The sequence below is a fragment of the Canis aureus genome, chromosome 38, assembly GCF_053574225.1.
Source record: "Canis aureus isolate CA01 chromosome 38, VMU_Caureus_v.1.0, whole genome shotgun sequence".
NCBI lineage: Eukaryota > Metazoa > Chordata > Mammalia > Carnivora > Canidae > Canis > Canis aureus.
This window is the reverse complement of record NC_135648.1, coordinates 22211331-22226008: the sequence shown is the minus strand read 5'-3', so window position 1 is coordinate 22226008 and position 14678 is coordinate 22211331. Positions and strand designations below refer to the sequence as shown.

The 14678-nt window shown below is 52.2% G+C and overlaps 1 protein-coding gene across 3 annotated transcripts in view; it reads left to right on the top strand.

The window, feature by feature from the left end:
* Positions 1 to 14678, top strand: part of TMCC2 (transmembrane and coiled-coil domain family 2) — a 41364-nt gene that overhangs the window by 14784 nt on the left and 11902 nt on the right. Inside the window, exon 1 of one of the 3 annotated variants that reach the window (XM_077887097.1) lies at positions 12722 to 12923. The exons of the other annotated variants lie outside the window; for them this stretch is intronic. Within the exon in view, the coding sequence (XP_077743223.1) occupies positions 12897 to 12923 (27 nt within the window). The 5' untranslated portion in view covers positions 12722 to 12896. Of the gene's footprint in view, positions 1 to 12721; positions 12924 to 14678 lie in introns of those variants that run through there. 3 annotated transcript variants of the gene reach the window in all.

Below are 14678 nucleotides of genomic sequence, written 5' to 3'. Positions count from 1 at the left end.
TGGGGGCTGAGCTGGGGGCCCTGCCTGGCGCTTCCCCAGACCTGCTGCCCACAGAGCTCTCTGCCCTGTTGCAGGAGTCAGAGGTAGGCCCGAGCCCCAAGCAAGAGATGGTCCCCAAATGGTTCATTTCTGTGTGTCTCTGGGTTTTTCAAAATAATATTTTGCTCAGGCCAATGTCAATCCTAGCTCGTTCACCTTAAACGTGCTATCGAGAAGCAATAAATGCGGTTGGTTAAGAGCACAGGCTAGCACCAACCCTGGCTCTGCCACTTGCTAGCTGCACCGGTCACTTAACCTCCGTGTACCTCAGTTTCCCTGATTGAAAAACGAAGATAATAACAGTAGAGTTGCTGTGGGATTGGATGGGTTCATATTTGTATAAAATACTTGGCATGGAGCATGGCACAGTATTGTTTTTATTGTTATTACCAACCAAAGAAGATAGGAGAGGAATCTGTTAAGGGTTGTTTGGTAAGGAGAAAATCTAGTGTGGTACTTCCTGAATTTCTGTCTTCATTCCTTTGTTCACGTAACAGGTACTTACTGAACATTTGTAACAGTAAATAGGCTGGAGGTGCAGTGTTCACACAGCTTACTGAGTAGGAGGGAGGGGGATGGGCAGATGGATAGAATAGGGTGATAAGGTTGTGATAGAGGCTTTGGGGGACAGGGAGAGGAGAAAGAATTGGCAAAGACCTTGTAGAGGAAGCCATGGAGTTGAATCTTGGAGTCTGATTTAGCCAGGGAAGAACTAGGGGAGAGAGGAGAGAAGGTGTAGCAGGTACAGAAGCTGGTGAGCTGGTGCAAGGGGCTGCTGGGCTTCACTGTGACAGCTCTGTGGGGAACTGATGGACAGGTAGGCAGAGCCCAGATCACAAGGGTAGTGTGAAGCCATGGGTGTTAGGTAGGAAGCAGAGGGAGGCAGTCCCTCTGGATCTCACTGTAGGACTGGGAAGATAGACTAGGAAAGGGAGCAAGAGTGAAGTCAAGGAAACTGTTTTTGGAGCTCCTGGAGTCATCTAGGCTGTAGTGAGGATGGAAAGGAGACAAATTCAGAAGGCTTTCAGAAGTTGGAATCAATAGACCAGCGAGAAAGCGAAGAGGAAGCTAAAGGGAGGGAAAGAGTAGAGGATGATTCCAGGGTTTCTGGCTCACCAATTTGAGGGACGGGACATCCTCTAGTTGAGGAAATACAGGAGTGGGAGCAGGTTTTGGAAGACAAGTGATGAGTTCACTTTTGGACACATTGAGTTCCACGTGCCTTGGGAGCTGTCCGACTGAAGACCCCCAGCTGGCAGTCAGGTTCACAGGGGAGAGATCTGGATTGGGCTGGCACTCTGAGAATCAGTACTGAGCTTGAACTCAAGGGTATGGAAGAGACCCTTGAAGGGCGTACATGGAGTGAACAGGAGGCCAAGGACAGATCCAACATATAAGGGACAGAGGAGCCAGACATGTAGGAGTTGTCCTGGAGAGAGATGACGCTGAAGCAAAAGGAGGAAGGAGTTTTCAGGAGGAGGGAAGTAATCAACAGAGTGAAGTGTAGCAGGAGTGACAGTCCCATCAGGGATCAGAAATGTACGCAGGTGGTGTCAAACAGTGGGGATCATTGGTAACCAGCAAGAAACCGGTTTCAGTGGATCAAGGAGATGGCAGTGGGAGCAGCATGTGTTGCTCATCTGGGGAGAAAGGACAGCACATACTGGCCTGAGGGATTTTGGGTTTTGTCAGTTTTTTAAGGGTGGGTGAGGAGAGCTGCGGACCACATAGGGCCTCACCAGCCAGGAATAAGACTTCTGACTTTTTTCCCAACTGAGACAGGAAGTCATTTGAAGGCTTTTGTACAGATGCGTGACACCTTTTAAGATGACTGTGGCTGCTGTGTGGAGAACAGGCTATGAGCCAGGGTGTGAACCTGGAGTCCAGCTAAGAAGCTGTTGAAATCCTCCAGGCATGAGGTGGTGGTGGCTTGCAGCTGGGTGGGAGCAGCAAGAGGTAGGGAGAAGGGGCTGGATCCTGGATTCACTTCAGAGCTTGAGCTACATCCATCTCTGATGGATGTGGAGCATAACAGAAAGGAAGCAGGCAAAGATGGCACACAGGCTTTTGGCCTGGCAGCTGGAAAGAAGAAATTGCCATTAACTGAGTTGGGAAAACAGGCAAATGGAACAGATACCCGGCAGGGGTCATGGGGGGTAGAAATCAGAGCTAGGTTTTGGACGGGTTATGTTTGAGATGGCTATGTCACATGCTTGTGGAAATGCCAAAGAAGCAATCAGATGTGTGTGTGGAGTCCTGGGGAGAGATCCAAGCTGGAGACATATATTTGGGGATTTTCAGTGTATAATAGGATTTAAAATGATGGCACTGGACCATTTGCAAGCATAGTTTCAGCTGTGGGGAGTGTTTTCCAAGAGTGAGATCTGCATATGTCGGCTGAAAGGCCTTGTGGAGTGGAGACCCAGAGGGGCCCAGCAGAATGAGCTGAGTTATCAGCCTGTAGTGAGCAAGTGCTTGGTATACAACTGCAGCCAGGCCCACCTTTCCATGCTGAGTCAGTGAAAACACTTTAGAAATCAAATTAGAACAGTTCTGTCAACCATGGGTCCCTGGAAGCACAGCTGCTTTATGAGGAGGGAATGTGAACCTTGTATTCTCTGGCGGCTGAGCAGACGGAGCGGGTGGGCGGCGGGCACCGTTAGAAACTGGTGAAACTTGTTGATGTTTGCTGACGGGGAATGCAGGGGGCCCAGGGCATGGGGACAGGCACGTCAGCTGGGGAACTTCCCTCAGGCTTTTGCCTGTGGCTGGTGCTTGGTTTTCACACTGCCCCCGGGATGGTCGGGGTTCTCTTGCTGCTGGTGGGAGGCCAGGGCTGGACGCTCTTGGGCCAGCTGCCGGGGAGGACAGTGCCCTGGGTTCAGGGTGATCAGGGGACAGGGGTGGCTCCTTTGGTCGTCTTATATCCGTATCAGAACTTTCAGCTTTCCCCAACTCTGCCGTGTTATTGCCTGGTTAACAACAACCCTGTGGGGCAGTCCGGGTGGCTCAGCCCAGGGCGTGATCCTGGAGACATGGGATTGAGTCCCACGTCGGGCTCCCTGCATGGAGGCTGCTTCTCCCCCTGCCTGTGTCTCTGCCTCTCTCTCTCTGTGTCTCTCATGAATAAATAAATAAAATCTTAAAAAAAAAAATCCCCTTGAAGCTGCCAGAGCAGGCACTATCTCTATTTTCCAGCTGAAGAGACAGGCCTCGAGAAATCAGGAGACTGCTTGCCTGAGGACACCCAGCCACTTCCCACAGAGAGAAGACTAAATCCCACCGAGAGGAGACCAGACCCTACATTCTAGCGTGCTCCCCAGGCCAAATGGACGCGGAGTCACTAAAAGCACTAGGGACCCTTTTATGCAGTAGCCACAGGGTGCGGGTTTGTCTCGGCCCCAGAGGGTGATGTTATCACTTGGGTGCCATTCCCCTTCGGTTACCCAGCTCTCCTGTCCTGTAACTGTCCCGCCAGGGATAGGCGAGGCCCTGCAGGGCTCCTGAGGAGAAAAGGGGTCTTCTAGCCATCAGGAAAGCCTGTTCTGTCAGCTGACTCCCCCAGACCCAGAGGCCATTGGTTGCTGTGAGATGCTCTGGTGGTTCCACCTCAGTCTCTGGGCATGAATAGGAGGTATTCTTCTCTCTAGTAAACACAGCTCCACATGCTCTCTGCAAGCTCCCTGGTGATTACTAGCATCTATTTTTAATTCATAAGCCTCCCCCACTACCCACACCCCTTGCCATTGTTTGGAACTCACCAGCTGGCTTTCGGACCAGAGCGGCCCTGGCGGGGGTTGAGTTACTGGAACAGCCTGGAGGCAGCTCTAGTTCCTCAGCTGTCATGGAGAGGCTCACCCAGCCCCCACCCGAAGAGAGCAGGGGACCTGGCGCCCTGAGGACGCAGGGGTGCAGGAGAGGGACAGTTGGGACTGAGTCCTAGGAAGCAGCTCAGCCTTGCTGACATCCTTTGGCTGTCACTTGTTTCCTCCAGATCCAGTGACTGTTTGAGACATCGTGCCTTAAATGATTTCCCCATAAAAGCAAAAACAAGTGCCAATGTCTGCCCCACCTCCTGCTTTCTACTATTTGTAGAGCACGGGGAAAGGTAGCTACTCTCTCTGCCTGACAGCTATAAAGCGGAAAAAAATGGTCACGAATTGTCGGTGCACTGGAGCAGTGGCAGGTGCATAGAGAACACAGGTGACATCTAGGTTTCATCTGTGCGTCAGGCAGCCTTAACTTCTGGGAATCCTGGGTCCCGGGGGCTGCGGCAAGAACCACTGAGTGCAGGTGCAATGCAGTTGGGCCACCTGGATCCCCAGTATATGACTTCTCCCCCTGTCACCCTCTCCCACTCATCTTTCTCTCTCTCTCCCTTCCCCCTCCTCTTCTCCTTCTCTCCCTCTCTCTCTGTCTCTTTTTGCTGAGCAGCAGTTCCTAGAAAATGTGTACTCTAAGAGAAACCTAATAACTCTTCCTGTCCTGCCTTCATTTCCTGCTGCCAGCCTTTCAGGGAGTGGATTAGCCCCTGCAAGGGTCAGAGACTTTTATTTCCTTTTCCTCATTTCTTCCACATCTGATTTGGTCAATACTTCCCTCTTGGCCTTATTCAAAACTTGTCCCCAGCTGTTGCCGCAGCTCCCACACCTCTTCTGGGCTTGTGCAAGGTACACCCGGCTGGAGGGTCTTGGCAGAGGAATAGTGCAGGAAGGCGGGGTTTGTGGCCAGCTCTGCCAGGATGGCGCCTGACCTTGCTCTGGTTGCCCTTCCCCTTCTGTGTGGTATGGGTGGTGCCCTCTGAGGACACAGGGAGCTATGCCGTGGGAGCCTGGAGCTCCCAGGAGAGGTCAAGGAGCTGTAGGAGACCAGTATGGAGGTGCTCAGTGGCAGGACTTCTGCTGAACCAGGGCAGTCAGGGTGGGAGAGGGCCAGGTGCACACCGCCAGGTGCAGAGGGTGGAGATATCACGTCATGACTGGATATTTCCTGTGGCCTTAGGGAGGTCTTATCTCCAGGCTCCAGACGGGGAAACCCGTTCATCCGTTCATCTGCTCATTACCTAAACCAGAGCAGCCTCTGGGCATCCTGTTCCTCAGTGTACTCCTCCACCAGTCTTAGTCGACAACAAGATTTCTCCTCTGCCCTGGCATGAGTAAGCACCCCTGTTTACTCCAAGGGATGGCAAGTGAGGGGTCACCCTCAGCCCTAGGCTCTTGCCTGAGAGTCTGCTGGGTCAGAGGGGGGCGGGGCTGCTCTGCTGAGAGATGTTTGCAAACCATGGCCCCTGCACAGCTAGGGGAGGCCAGATCATTCATCTGTGGGGCCTCCTCATATGTCTGAGCTTGTAGGCCAGGGCACCCAGGAGGCCAGAGGGCCGTGCTCCAGGGTCCAGTGGGGTCGCTCGGCCCTTCCACACAAATGCATCCATCTTCAGAGCCATGTGCCACTCTGCATGCTCAGTCATTCAGGTCCACACTCAGGTCTGTGCCAGCCTGAACTCACACCCGTTTGCGGGAGAGGACAACCACCCGATCCCATCCTCCCCTCTTCCCTTTTCTTCCTCTCTGCATGGAAAGGCTCCTCAGGTGGAGGGAGAACCAGAGGCAACCAGCCCTAACAACCTCAGAAAAGACTCCTGAGGCTGCCCATGCCGCCAGCTGTTTGCCAGGCCAATGCAGGGCACCTCTGGGATTTGCCATGAACCTTTGTTCCTTGTCTTGGTGATTAAAAGACCCTATTTGCCAGGGTCCTTCGGGACCCTCATAGCAGTATATGTTGTGGTACCTGGCGAATCAAGAAATTCTTCTTTTAGTGTGTGTTCCTCCTGTTCAGGTGAAACCTCTTGCCTTTTAAGGTCTTCTCCAATCAGGAGAGGGGCTAAAAGGTGGGAACTCTGCTCCTTACCTAAAGCTCTGACCCCAGAGCTCATGAGCAACAGCCTTCTCTTTTAGAATAGGATTGTGGGCTTGCTTAGTTGTCCCAGGAGGCACTGACTTCTAGAATTAGCCTTTATTCATCTTTTTTCCCACGACTGACTTTCTTTCTTTCTTTCTTTCTTTCTTTCTTTCTTTCTTTCTTTCTTTCTTTCTTTCTTTCTTTCTTTCTTTCTTTCTTTCTTCCTTCCTTCCTTCCTTCCTTCCTTCCTTCCTTCCTTCCTTCCTTCCTTTCTTTCTTTCTTTCTTTTCTTCCTTCCTTCCTTCCTTCCTTCCTTCCTTCCTTCCTTCCTTCCTTCCTTCCTTTCTTTCTTCCTTCCTTCCTTCCTTCCTTTCTTTCTTTCTTCCTTCCTTTCTCTTTCTTTCTTTCTTTCTTTCTTTCTTTCTTTCTTTCTTTCTTTCTTTCTTTCTTTCTCTTTCTTTCTTTCTTTCTTTCTTTCTTTCTTTCTTTCTTTCTTTCTTTCTTTCTTTCTTTTTAAAACATTTTATTTATTTATTTGAGAGACAGAATATGAAAGAGAGAGAACAAGCAGGAGGGAGGTGTAGAGGGAGAAGCAGACTCCCTGATGAGCAGGCAGTTGATGCAGGACTTGATCCCAGAACCCTGGGATTATGACCTGAGCTGAAGGCAGACGATTAACCGATTGAGCCACCCAGGAGCCTCATTAATTTCCAGATGGAAAGTTCCCACTGTTTTCCAGATCAGCCCTGGCTTCTGGAAGTAGTGAATTCCAGGGGTGGGTGGTGAAGGGAGATCACGTCCAAGTTACCTAACAAGACCCAGTGTCTTGCACTTTCAACCCTCTTGTGTCTTAGCTCGGGTGAAACACTTGTGGGAGACCTTGTATCTGCAGCCCCTAGGGACTGAGTGGATGCCAGCCCAGACACAGGTGGGAAACTCCATTCAGGTCCCCACCTTCCTCCCTTGGGATCCTTAGCCCCCTGAGATGCACCCCAGTGGAAGGTGTGCTCAAGATTTGGGTGTCAGCCCTACGCCAGAGCCCCTAACAGCAGCAACAGGAGCTCTCTGTCATCCTGTTCCAGACGGCGAGGAGCCAGCCCTGGTGATGTGGGCTTGGGTCATGGGAGCTGGCACAGGTCTCCCCAACCACTGCTGCACCTTCCTCCCTGGATCCACCACATCCCTGAGATGTGAAACGCGACCCCTGTCCCCTCTGGTGCCAGATGAGGCAATGGAAATGTAGTATCGTCAACCTGATCACCTCCTCTGCCTCTTTTGTCTTCTCCTGGCCTGTCTGGGCTTTCTCTGTTTCTACCCCGCAGGGCAGAGGGCTCCGAAACAGAAGAAGTGAATAAACACACCCTACTGCATTCCGTCTAGGCTCCAGGAACCAAGGGCTCCCCTGCCCTGCCGTGTGGGGGCTGGAGGCAATGAGTGAAGTTTTGGGGAACAGTAGCCTTGTCCAACCTTCCTCTGTCTCTCTGATGGATATTGGGATGTCCGACTGTTCTTGGCACCCCCCAGCCCGTTTGCTGCATCCTCCAGAGTCTGACTCTCATGCCTCTGCTTCTTTTGTCCTCTTGGACGTTCACCCCAGTCTGCATTTGGGAAGTTCTCACTGCATCCTTTCCCACCTCTCCAGAGAGCCCACTGCTGGGACCCCAGAGCTGGGCTAGTATCCATAACTAGTGAATAATTCAGCAGAAGCTCAGTTAGATCCAAAGTGATACCATGACCTCCTTTGGGTGGCTGGAAAGGTGAACCCTGCCCTGGAAAGACAAGTGCTCTGTAATATTAACTTCATTATATAAGGTTTCTTTACTGCCTGAGTAGGCAGCTTCAGACCCAAATATGATCTGGGCCCCATGCCCGTGTACTGACTTCTCAGGGGCTCGATGGCACGGTGGGCACACCCCTAGGACTTGCCGGTCGTGTCCCTTTGAGCCTTGCTGGCTCAGGCACTCAGTTGAACAGCATGCCGCAGCTTGCAGAGTGCTATCACATCCATTTCTCATTTAATCAGGGCAGCTCACGGAAAGTGAGGAGGAGCCCTGGAGTCAGCAGGATAGCCCAAACGTTCTCCCTTTTCATCCTGTGCTTTTAGAAAGGAATCATTCTAGATTTTTCTTGGCAAATAGTGTGGGGTTGGGGGTGCTCTGCTTCCTAAAAACTGTCCAAAAAGGAAATGTTACTTCTTCTCTGGGTCACTTTCTCCTGGAACTGTCCGCAGTATCCCTACCACCAAGGCAATAGGGTGGCTATGAAATGGTCATCTTTTTCTACCCACCTGACACCAATTTTGATTTTTCCCTTTTTTCTTTTAAGATTTTATTTATTCATGAGAGACACAGAGAGAGAGGCAGAGACATAGGCAGAGGGAGAAGCAGGCTCCCCTTGGGGAACCCCATGCAAGTGGGACTTGATCCCAGGACCCTGTGATCATGTCCTGAGCCAAAGGCAGATGCTCAACTGCTGAGCCACCCAGGCAGGTGTCCCCAATTTTGATTTTTCTAAAAATGACCAGAATGAATGGTTCTCTCCACTGCTTGGCACCTGGCTCATGACTGTGCCTATGGAAGGCTTCCTGTAGGAGGTGTCCACAGCATCAGCTGGGCAAAGGAGCAGGAAGTGGCAGAGATGGCCTCCTCCCTCCTTGGAAGCAGCTGAAACGTGGCCTGGTGTGTGCATGCTGTTCACCCTCCAGTCTTCCTCACTCTGGCCTTTGCTTCCTGCTTTTCATGCTCTTGGGGACAAGCCTGTTCACCCGCTCCTAGGAAACCTCCCCACCTTGGTTGCTGTAGTTCATCCTGAAGGCTAGGAATCTTCCTGCCCTCCTGCCTTTCAGTGGGGGAGGGGGGAGGGAAGCAGGGCTCTTTGGCAACATGATTTCTAAGTAAATTCACCTTCTAGTGGGGTCAACAAGCCAGTGTTAGTGGAGGGACTCTGAATGCTGACCCCTTCCCCAAGCCCCATTTCTCAGAGGTGAGCAGTAGAGAAGGGGCAGCCGCCCACAGAGGGATCCTAACTGGGAGATTTTCACAGTGCACCTGGAACCTGAGATTTTGAAGGCCTCACCTTCTATTCTGAGCTACTAAATTTAGCTGTCCTGAGTTCCTAAAGCGATGGCTTCTCAGGTTTCCTGTCCTTCAAAATATGTGGTTTGTGCTTTTTTTTTTTTCCCCAAGAGAAAGAAGAGTAACTAGGAAGACAAAAGGGGAGGGGGCAAAGGAACCATAACAAGGACAAAGAAAGAAACAAGAAAAATATGGTTCCTAGAGAAAGAAGGGGCCTGGCTTAAGAATTCTGAGGTGAGTGTAAATCCAGGGGAGTGTAGCTACGGAGAAGCTGGGGCCCTGCTGGCCCTATGCAGGAGTGGGGCTTCCATCCAGTGTCCCCTCCTAGGACAGTGGCAGCCCATCTGTCACCCCAGACTCAGGCTACCTGGGAAAGTAGAGCAAGTACCACCAGAGACACCTGCCCCAGCCCAGCTGCCTGCACCCATGAGTGAGTGGGAGCCACAGGGCTACCCTGCCTGAGCTGACTTGGGACCTGTGTCTCTGCCAGCCAGGGAAGCGGGAAGCAGCGGCGGCCGTGGGGGAGCAGGGCAGCAGGCCACCAGGACTTAGCAGCAAGTACGCGTGGTGGCATTCACTCAGCAGCCACCTTCTCTCTGCAGAAGGAGGCTGCTGTGTGGCTTGTGTCCTTTCCACGTGCAGTACTTGAGTGTCCACTGTAGCCCTTCCACATCCACCTGCCGCTATCCACTTGGCTTCAGATGGCAGCTGCTGTCCTGGCTCTCTGTCCCAGGCCTGGTCTCCCGAGCACCGTGTGGAGCGACTGTGGTGTGTGTATGCGTGTGCATGGACATACACATGTGGCAAGGGAGCCTCAGTGCGAGTCATCTTGTTCGGTAACACCTACGTGTCAGACGTGTTCCCATCATATCCTCACTATAGCCCGGGGAGCTCATGATCATATGTACCATTCTGCAGCCAGGAAAACTGAGGCTTGGCTATGGAGAGTGTCCAGGGCTGGGTGCTCCTGCCTCCTGATGGTACCACTCTTGTTCCCGAGGGCCTCCTCTGCCAGACTGCCATGAGGAAGGGCCCGTGGAGGCCAGAGTTAGTGGGCAGAAGGGTGAGGGTTTATGGCAGGCCTCGGGCTCCAGGCCCTCTGCTGTGCCCCGGAAAAGCTTGGCCATCCCTTACGGAGCCCAGCCTTGGTGAGTGTTCCTGTGATGCATTCCCCTTCATCCAGGCCTTCCCAGGCTTCCCTGCTCTTCACATGTGCCTCCCACTGCATTTGGGGACACAGAGCCTCAGGGCCCATGGAGACTTGACCAAGGTCCCATGGCAGGTACGGAACTCAGACACAAATCCAGGGCTCCCATCACCTTTCCTACCACAGCACGACTCCCTGGGCTCTGGCCTCCCCACCCCCAGGGCAGGAAGTCCTGTGTCCTTGGCAGGTCAGGGAGCATTTCATATGTAAAGACAAGATGAGACTCCAGAGGAAAAGGGATCTCTCCTCCTCTGGCTTTCCTGGCAGACCTACCCCTGGTTTCTATTTGTTTCTTCTCTTGGTTCACCCCTGAGCTCTACCCCTTTTTCCTGCTGGTCAGTTTGTGCTAATGGGTGGGTTGTCCGTGGAGCAGAGGAGCTGAACCCTCCCATTGGGGAGACACCGGAAGCCTGTGTATGGTGACCTCTGGGTCATTTTGGTGGTGCAATGTGGCTTTTCAACCTCTTTCTGGTGCTTTAGAGCCTTTGTGATCCTGGGCAGTCCAGGGAGTGAGACCCACTGAGAAGGACCCAGAGCTTAGCTGACTCAGCCTCTTCCCCACCTCTGTCTCCTGCTGCCACAGCCTCCTTTTGTTCTGCTTGTAAGGAAAGGTGGAAGAGCTTAGCTTGGTGGAGCCTGGAAAGGAGGGAGGCAAAGGAGAGATTTTTTTTTAATTGTTTCATTTATTCAATGAACATTTTTTGAAGTATTTTAGGCATTATGCTGAATTTGACTTGACCTATAATATAAAAAAATGAGGGGATCCCTGGGTGGCGCAGCGGTTTAGCGCCTGCCTTTGGCCCAGGGTGCTATCCTGGAGACCCAGGATCGAATCCCACGTCGGGCTCCCAGTGCATGGAGCCTGCTTCTCCCTCTGCCTATGTCTCTGCCTCTCTCTCTCTCTCTCTCTCTCTCTCTCTCTCTCGGTGACTATCATAAAAAAAAAAAAAAAATGAGGCCTTTAAAATTACGGCTTTTTAAATTTTTTGTAGATGTTTTCCAACCAAAATTTCTGAAGTAGCTAGAACACTATCGTAGATGTTTTCCAACCAAAATTTCTGAAGTAGCTAGAACACTATTGCAGGGGCACCTGGCTGGCTTGGTGGAGCGTGCAACTCTTGATCTTGGGGTTATGACTCTGAGCCCCTTGTTGGGTATAGAGAGGACTTAAAAATAAAATCTTGGGACGCCTGGGTGGCTCAGCGGTTTAGCACCTGCCTTCGGCCCAGGGCACGATCCTGGCATCCCAGGATCGAGCCCCACGTTGGGCTCTCTGCGTGGAGCCTGCTTCTCCCTCTGCTTGTGTCTCTGCCTCTCTCTCCATGTCTCTCATGAACAAATAAATAAAATCCTAAAAAAACAAAACCTTTACAGTCAAAATACTGAAAAAAAAAATCAGTAAGAGCTGCTATGGATTTAGAAAAAGGTAAAGTCTTTTTTTTTTTTTTAAGGTAAAGTCTTTTGACAATAATTTAGAAGTAGCCGAAATGTTATTATCTAACCTGCATTGAGACTGAGTGCAAAAACATTTTGGTCCCGATATGCTTTACCTTTTTATGCTTTAGATATTATTTTGTAGGATTGTCATTAGTTCTGGGAGGGGAAGCATGTCTTAGTATGAAAAGATCCGGCTGTGTCTGTGGACGGAGCTGCAATAGATGGACTCTTTCTTTTCTCTCTCTTTCTTTCTTTCTTTCTTTCTTTCTTTCTTTCTTTCTTTCTTTCTTTTCTTTCTTTTCTTTCTTTTCTTTCTTTTCTTTCTTCTTTTTCTTTCTTTCTTTCTTTTTAAGGTTTTATTTATTTATTCCTGAGAGACACACACACACAGACAGGCAGAGACATTGGCAGAGGGAGAAGCAGACTCCATGGGAGGAGCCCGATGTGGGACTCGATCCTGGATTCCGGGATCACGACCTGAGTCAAAGGCAGATGCTCAACCACTGAGTCACCCAGGCATCCCTGATAGACTGTTTCTGTGGCAGCTCAATGAGATAGGCCATTTGGTCATTCTAAATATTGAGGGAGGGTCAGTGTTTATGCCAAAGTTATGCTTTATGCCAAAACATAAAGTAAATGCTTTATGAGTTATGCTTTATGCCAAAGCATAAAGAGTTATGCTTTATGCCAAAGCATAAAGTAAAAATCAAGTACATTAGGAGGGAGATCATTTGCAGGTGTTGGAGCTGCTGGAAGTATTCTCTGACCCTCATATCCCTGACTGCATGTGGCTGAGCTGGCCCCCACAATTGGGACCTGTTGAAGTGCTTTTGCTAGGTTCCTTTGGTCACAAACTCCAAGTCATCGGCCACCATTAGTGTTTGTAAGGTTTCCATGAGCACAGGGTGTGGGGACTCCTGCTTTTGGTATTTTGGGCTGCATGCCCTGGCGTTGGGCCCCAGAGATAGCCCTGGGCCCTTCTTATCTCTTTGCACCTTCTTGGGACCACCCTAACCACGTGTGAACCCTCAGTATTTAAGCCCTGAGTCCCTTGCCTGGCTCAAGTAGGTGCAAGATCGGGTCTCTGGTGATTCTGCTTCGGAAGCCTCCCAGAGAGACCCAGCCTGGCCCTGAACCCTGCTGGGCATCCCATTCCCCTGCACCCGGCTTGCTCTCCTCAACTGTGGCCCTCTGGCCCCCTCTACTGGCCACTCACAGGATTTCCTGCTGGGATTGTCCAGATGAAGTCCAAGGAGGACAGAACTGCTGTGAGTTTGCCATCTGTTTGATCTTGGGTGTTTTTGCCTGGGCCATGCTGAGGGGGATGGGCGTGGGGCAGGGAGGAGAGCAGGGAATGGGGAGCAGAAGCCCGTGGAGAAGTAGTTGTGGTGGTGTCCGAGCAGAAAGTAGATTTGTGGAAGAATATCTGAGGGCAGAGGAGGGTCCCCCGCCACCCGCCGGGTTAGGCTAGCTGAGTTCTGACTCCCCAGGGAGTGCTTGGATAGGGAGGGTGCCTTGGGTGATGGTGCCGTAAGTCGGTGAGCAGGGCAGCAGGGAGAGAGGTATGGGCTTCAGGCTGAGCTGGCTGTTAGGATCTGGTAAGAAGTACCCTCCAGACTCCAACCGTTTTGGCTTTCAAGACCTCTCCATCCTGGAAGCCTGGCTGGGAGCCCTACTTCCATTAGGAGGTGAAGAAGGGGAGTCCATGGGACTGTGGCTCTGTGAGAAGGGCTTCTGCTGGTGGGAGGGGATGAGCTGAGTACCCAGCCAGCTGGGTGAGTGGTGCAGGTACATGTGTCCCCATGTGCTGCACCCCCATACACACCGGGGCTGGAGTTGCTGCCCATCACACCTGGGTGTCCTCACAGACACTGAACTCACAGGGGCAACAGCTGGACATGGGGAGAGACAGAGCAGGGTGGGGGAGGGGCAACTCATCTGAGCTGGGTCTACTCAGTGATCCTGCCTGTCTCCTCCCAGATGGGAAGGAGCAGCCCGTGAGCCCCAGGGAGGGGAAATCTCCCAGAGCAATCCGCCCCTAATCCCCAGGCTGGTCTCAGGCTGGAGATGGCGGCTGCAGAGCCTGGGAGCTTGGGCACACCTGCTCGCAGACCCCGGCTTCCCTTGGCAAGCCCAGTGCTGCCCAGGGACTGTGACCCTGGCGGCCTGGCCCAGCCCGTGGAAAGCTGGAGCCTCAGAGGTCCTGGCACCCTGTCACCAGCACGGCTTTGGGAAACGGTATCCACACAGGTGAGGCCACTGGTGGGCGGGAGGAGAGAAGTTCACTGGGCAGGGCTGGGAGAAAGCCAGGCGGCTTGGGCTTGCCCTCTGGTTTCCCAAGGTGTGGCCCCCTGTCTCTGTTCCGGAGAAGTCTCTGTGGACAGGAGCAGGGAGCAGGGAGGGAAACACCAGGCCTCCAGGCTTAGGCTGAGGAGTGTCGCAGGAGGGCCCCTGGGATTAGGTCAGGAAGTCCGGTGCAGGAACGTGGGTGAACCCTGGCACAGATGCCTCTGGAAACCAGTGGCCATGTGTCACTTCTCTTGGAGCCAGAGGAGCTTCTGTCTACATAGAAACATTGACAGGCAGAAGGGGCATGAAGGTCAGGTGAGCACTGACCCCAGGTGGACAGTAGAGAGTTCAGAAGGAACAAGGTGCTGGGTGCCTGGAGCTTTTGGAGAATTTGCAGGATGGAGAACGGAGGAGGCTCCAAGGCTGGAGGGTAGCTCTGGGCCCACCCAGGAACCCATGGATGTGAGGAGGCATAGGAGTGTGCAGGACATTTGTGTGGGAAAGGGTATTTTTGTCAGCAGGGCAGGGGATGAATAGCTGAGGGGAATGGATGGATTTGGCCAGAACCATTGGCTGGGCCTGTCAGAAGGGATGAAAAGTGGAGGGCTAGGGGACGATAGAGGGAAGAGGGTAAGCCTGAGGGCCAGGTGGGAGGGAGGACCTGCCTGCTGCAGGCAGAGGCCTAGAGGAACCTCCACCCCAGGGCTCAGCTGCCTCGAGATTGCATGTGCTGC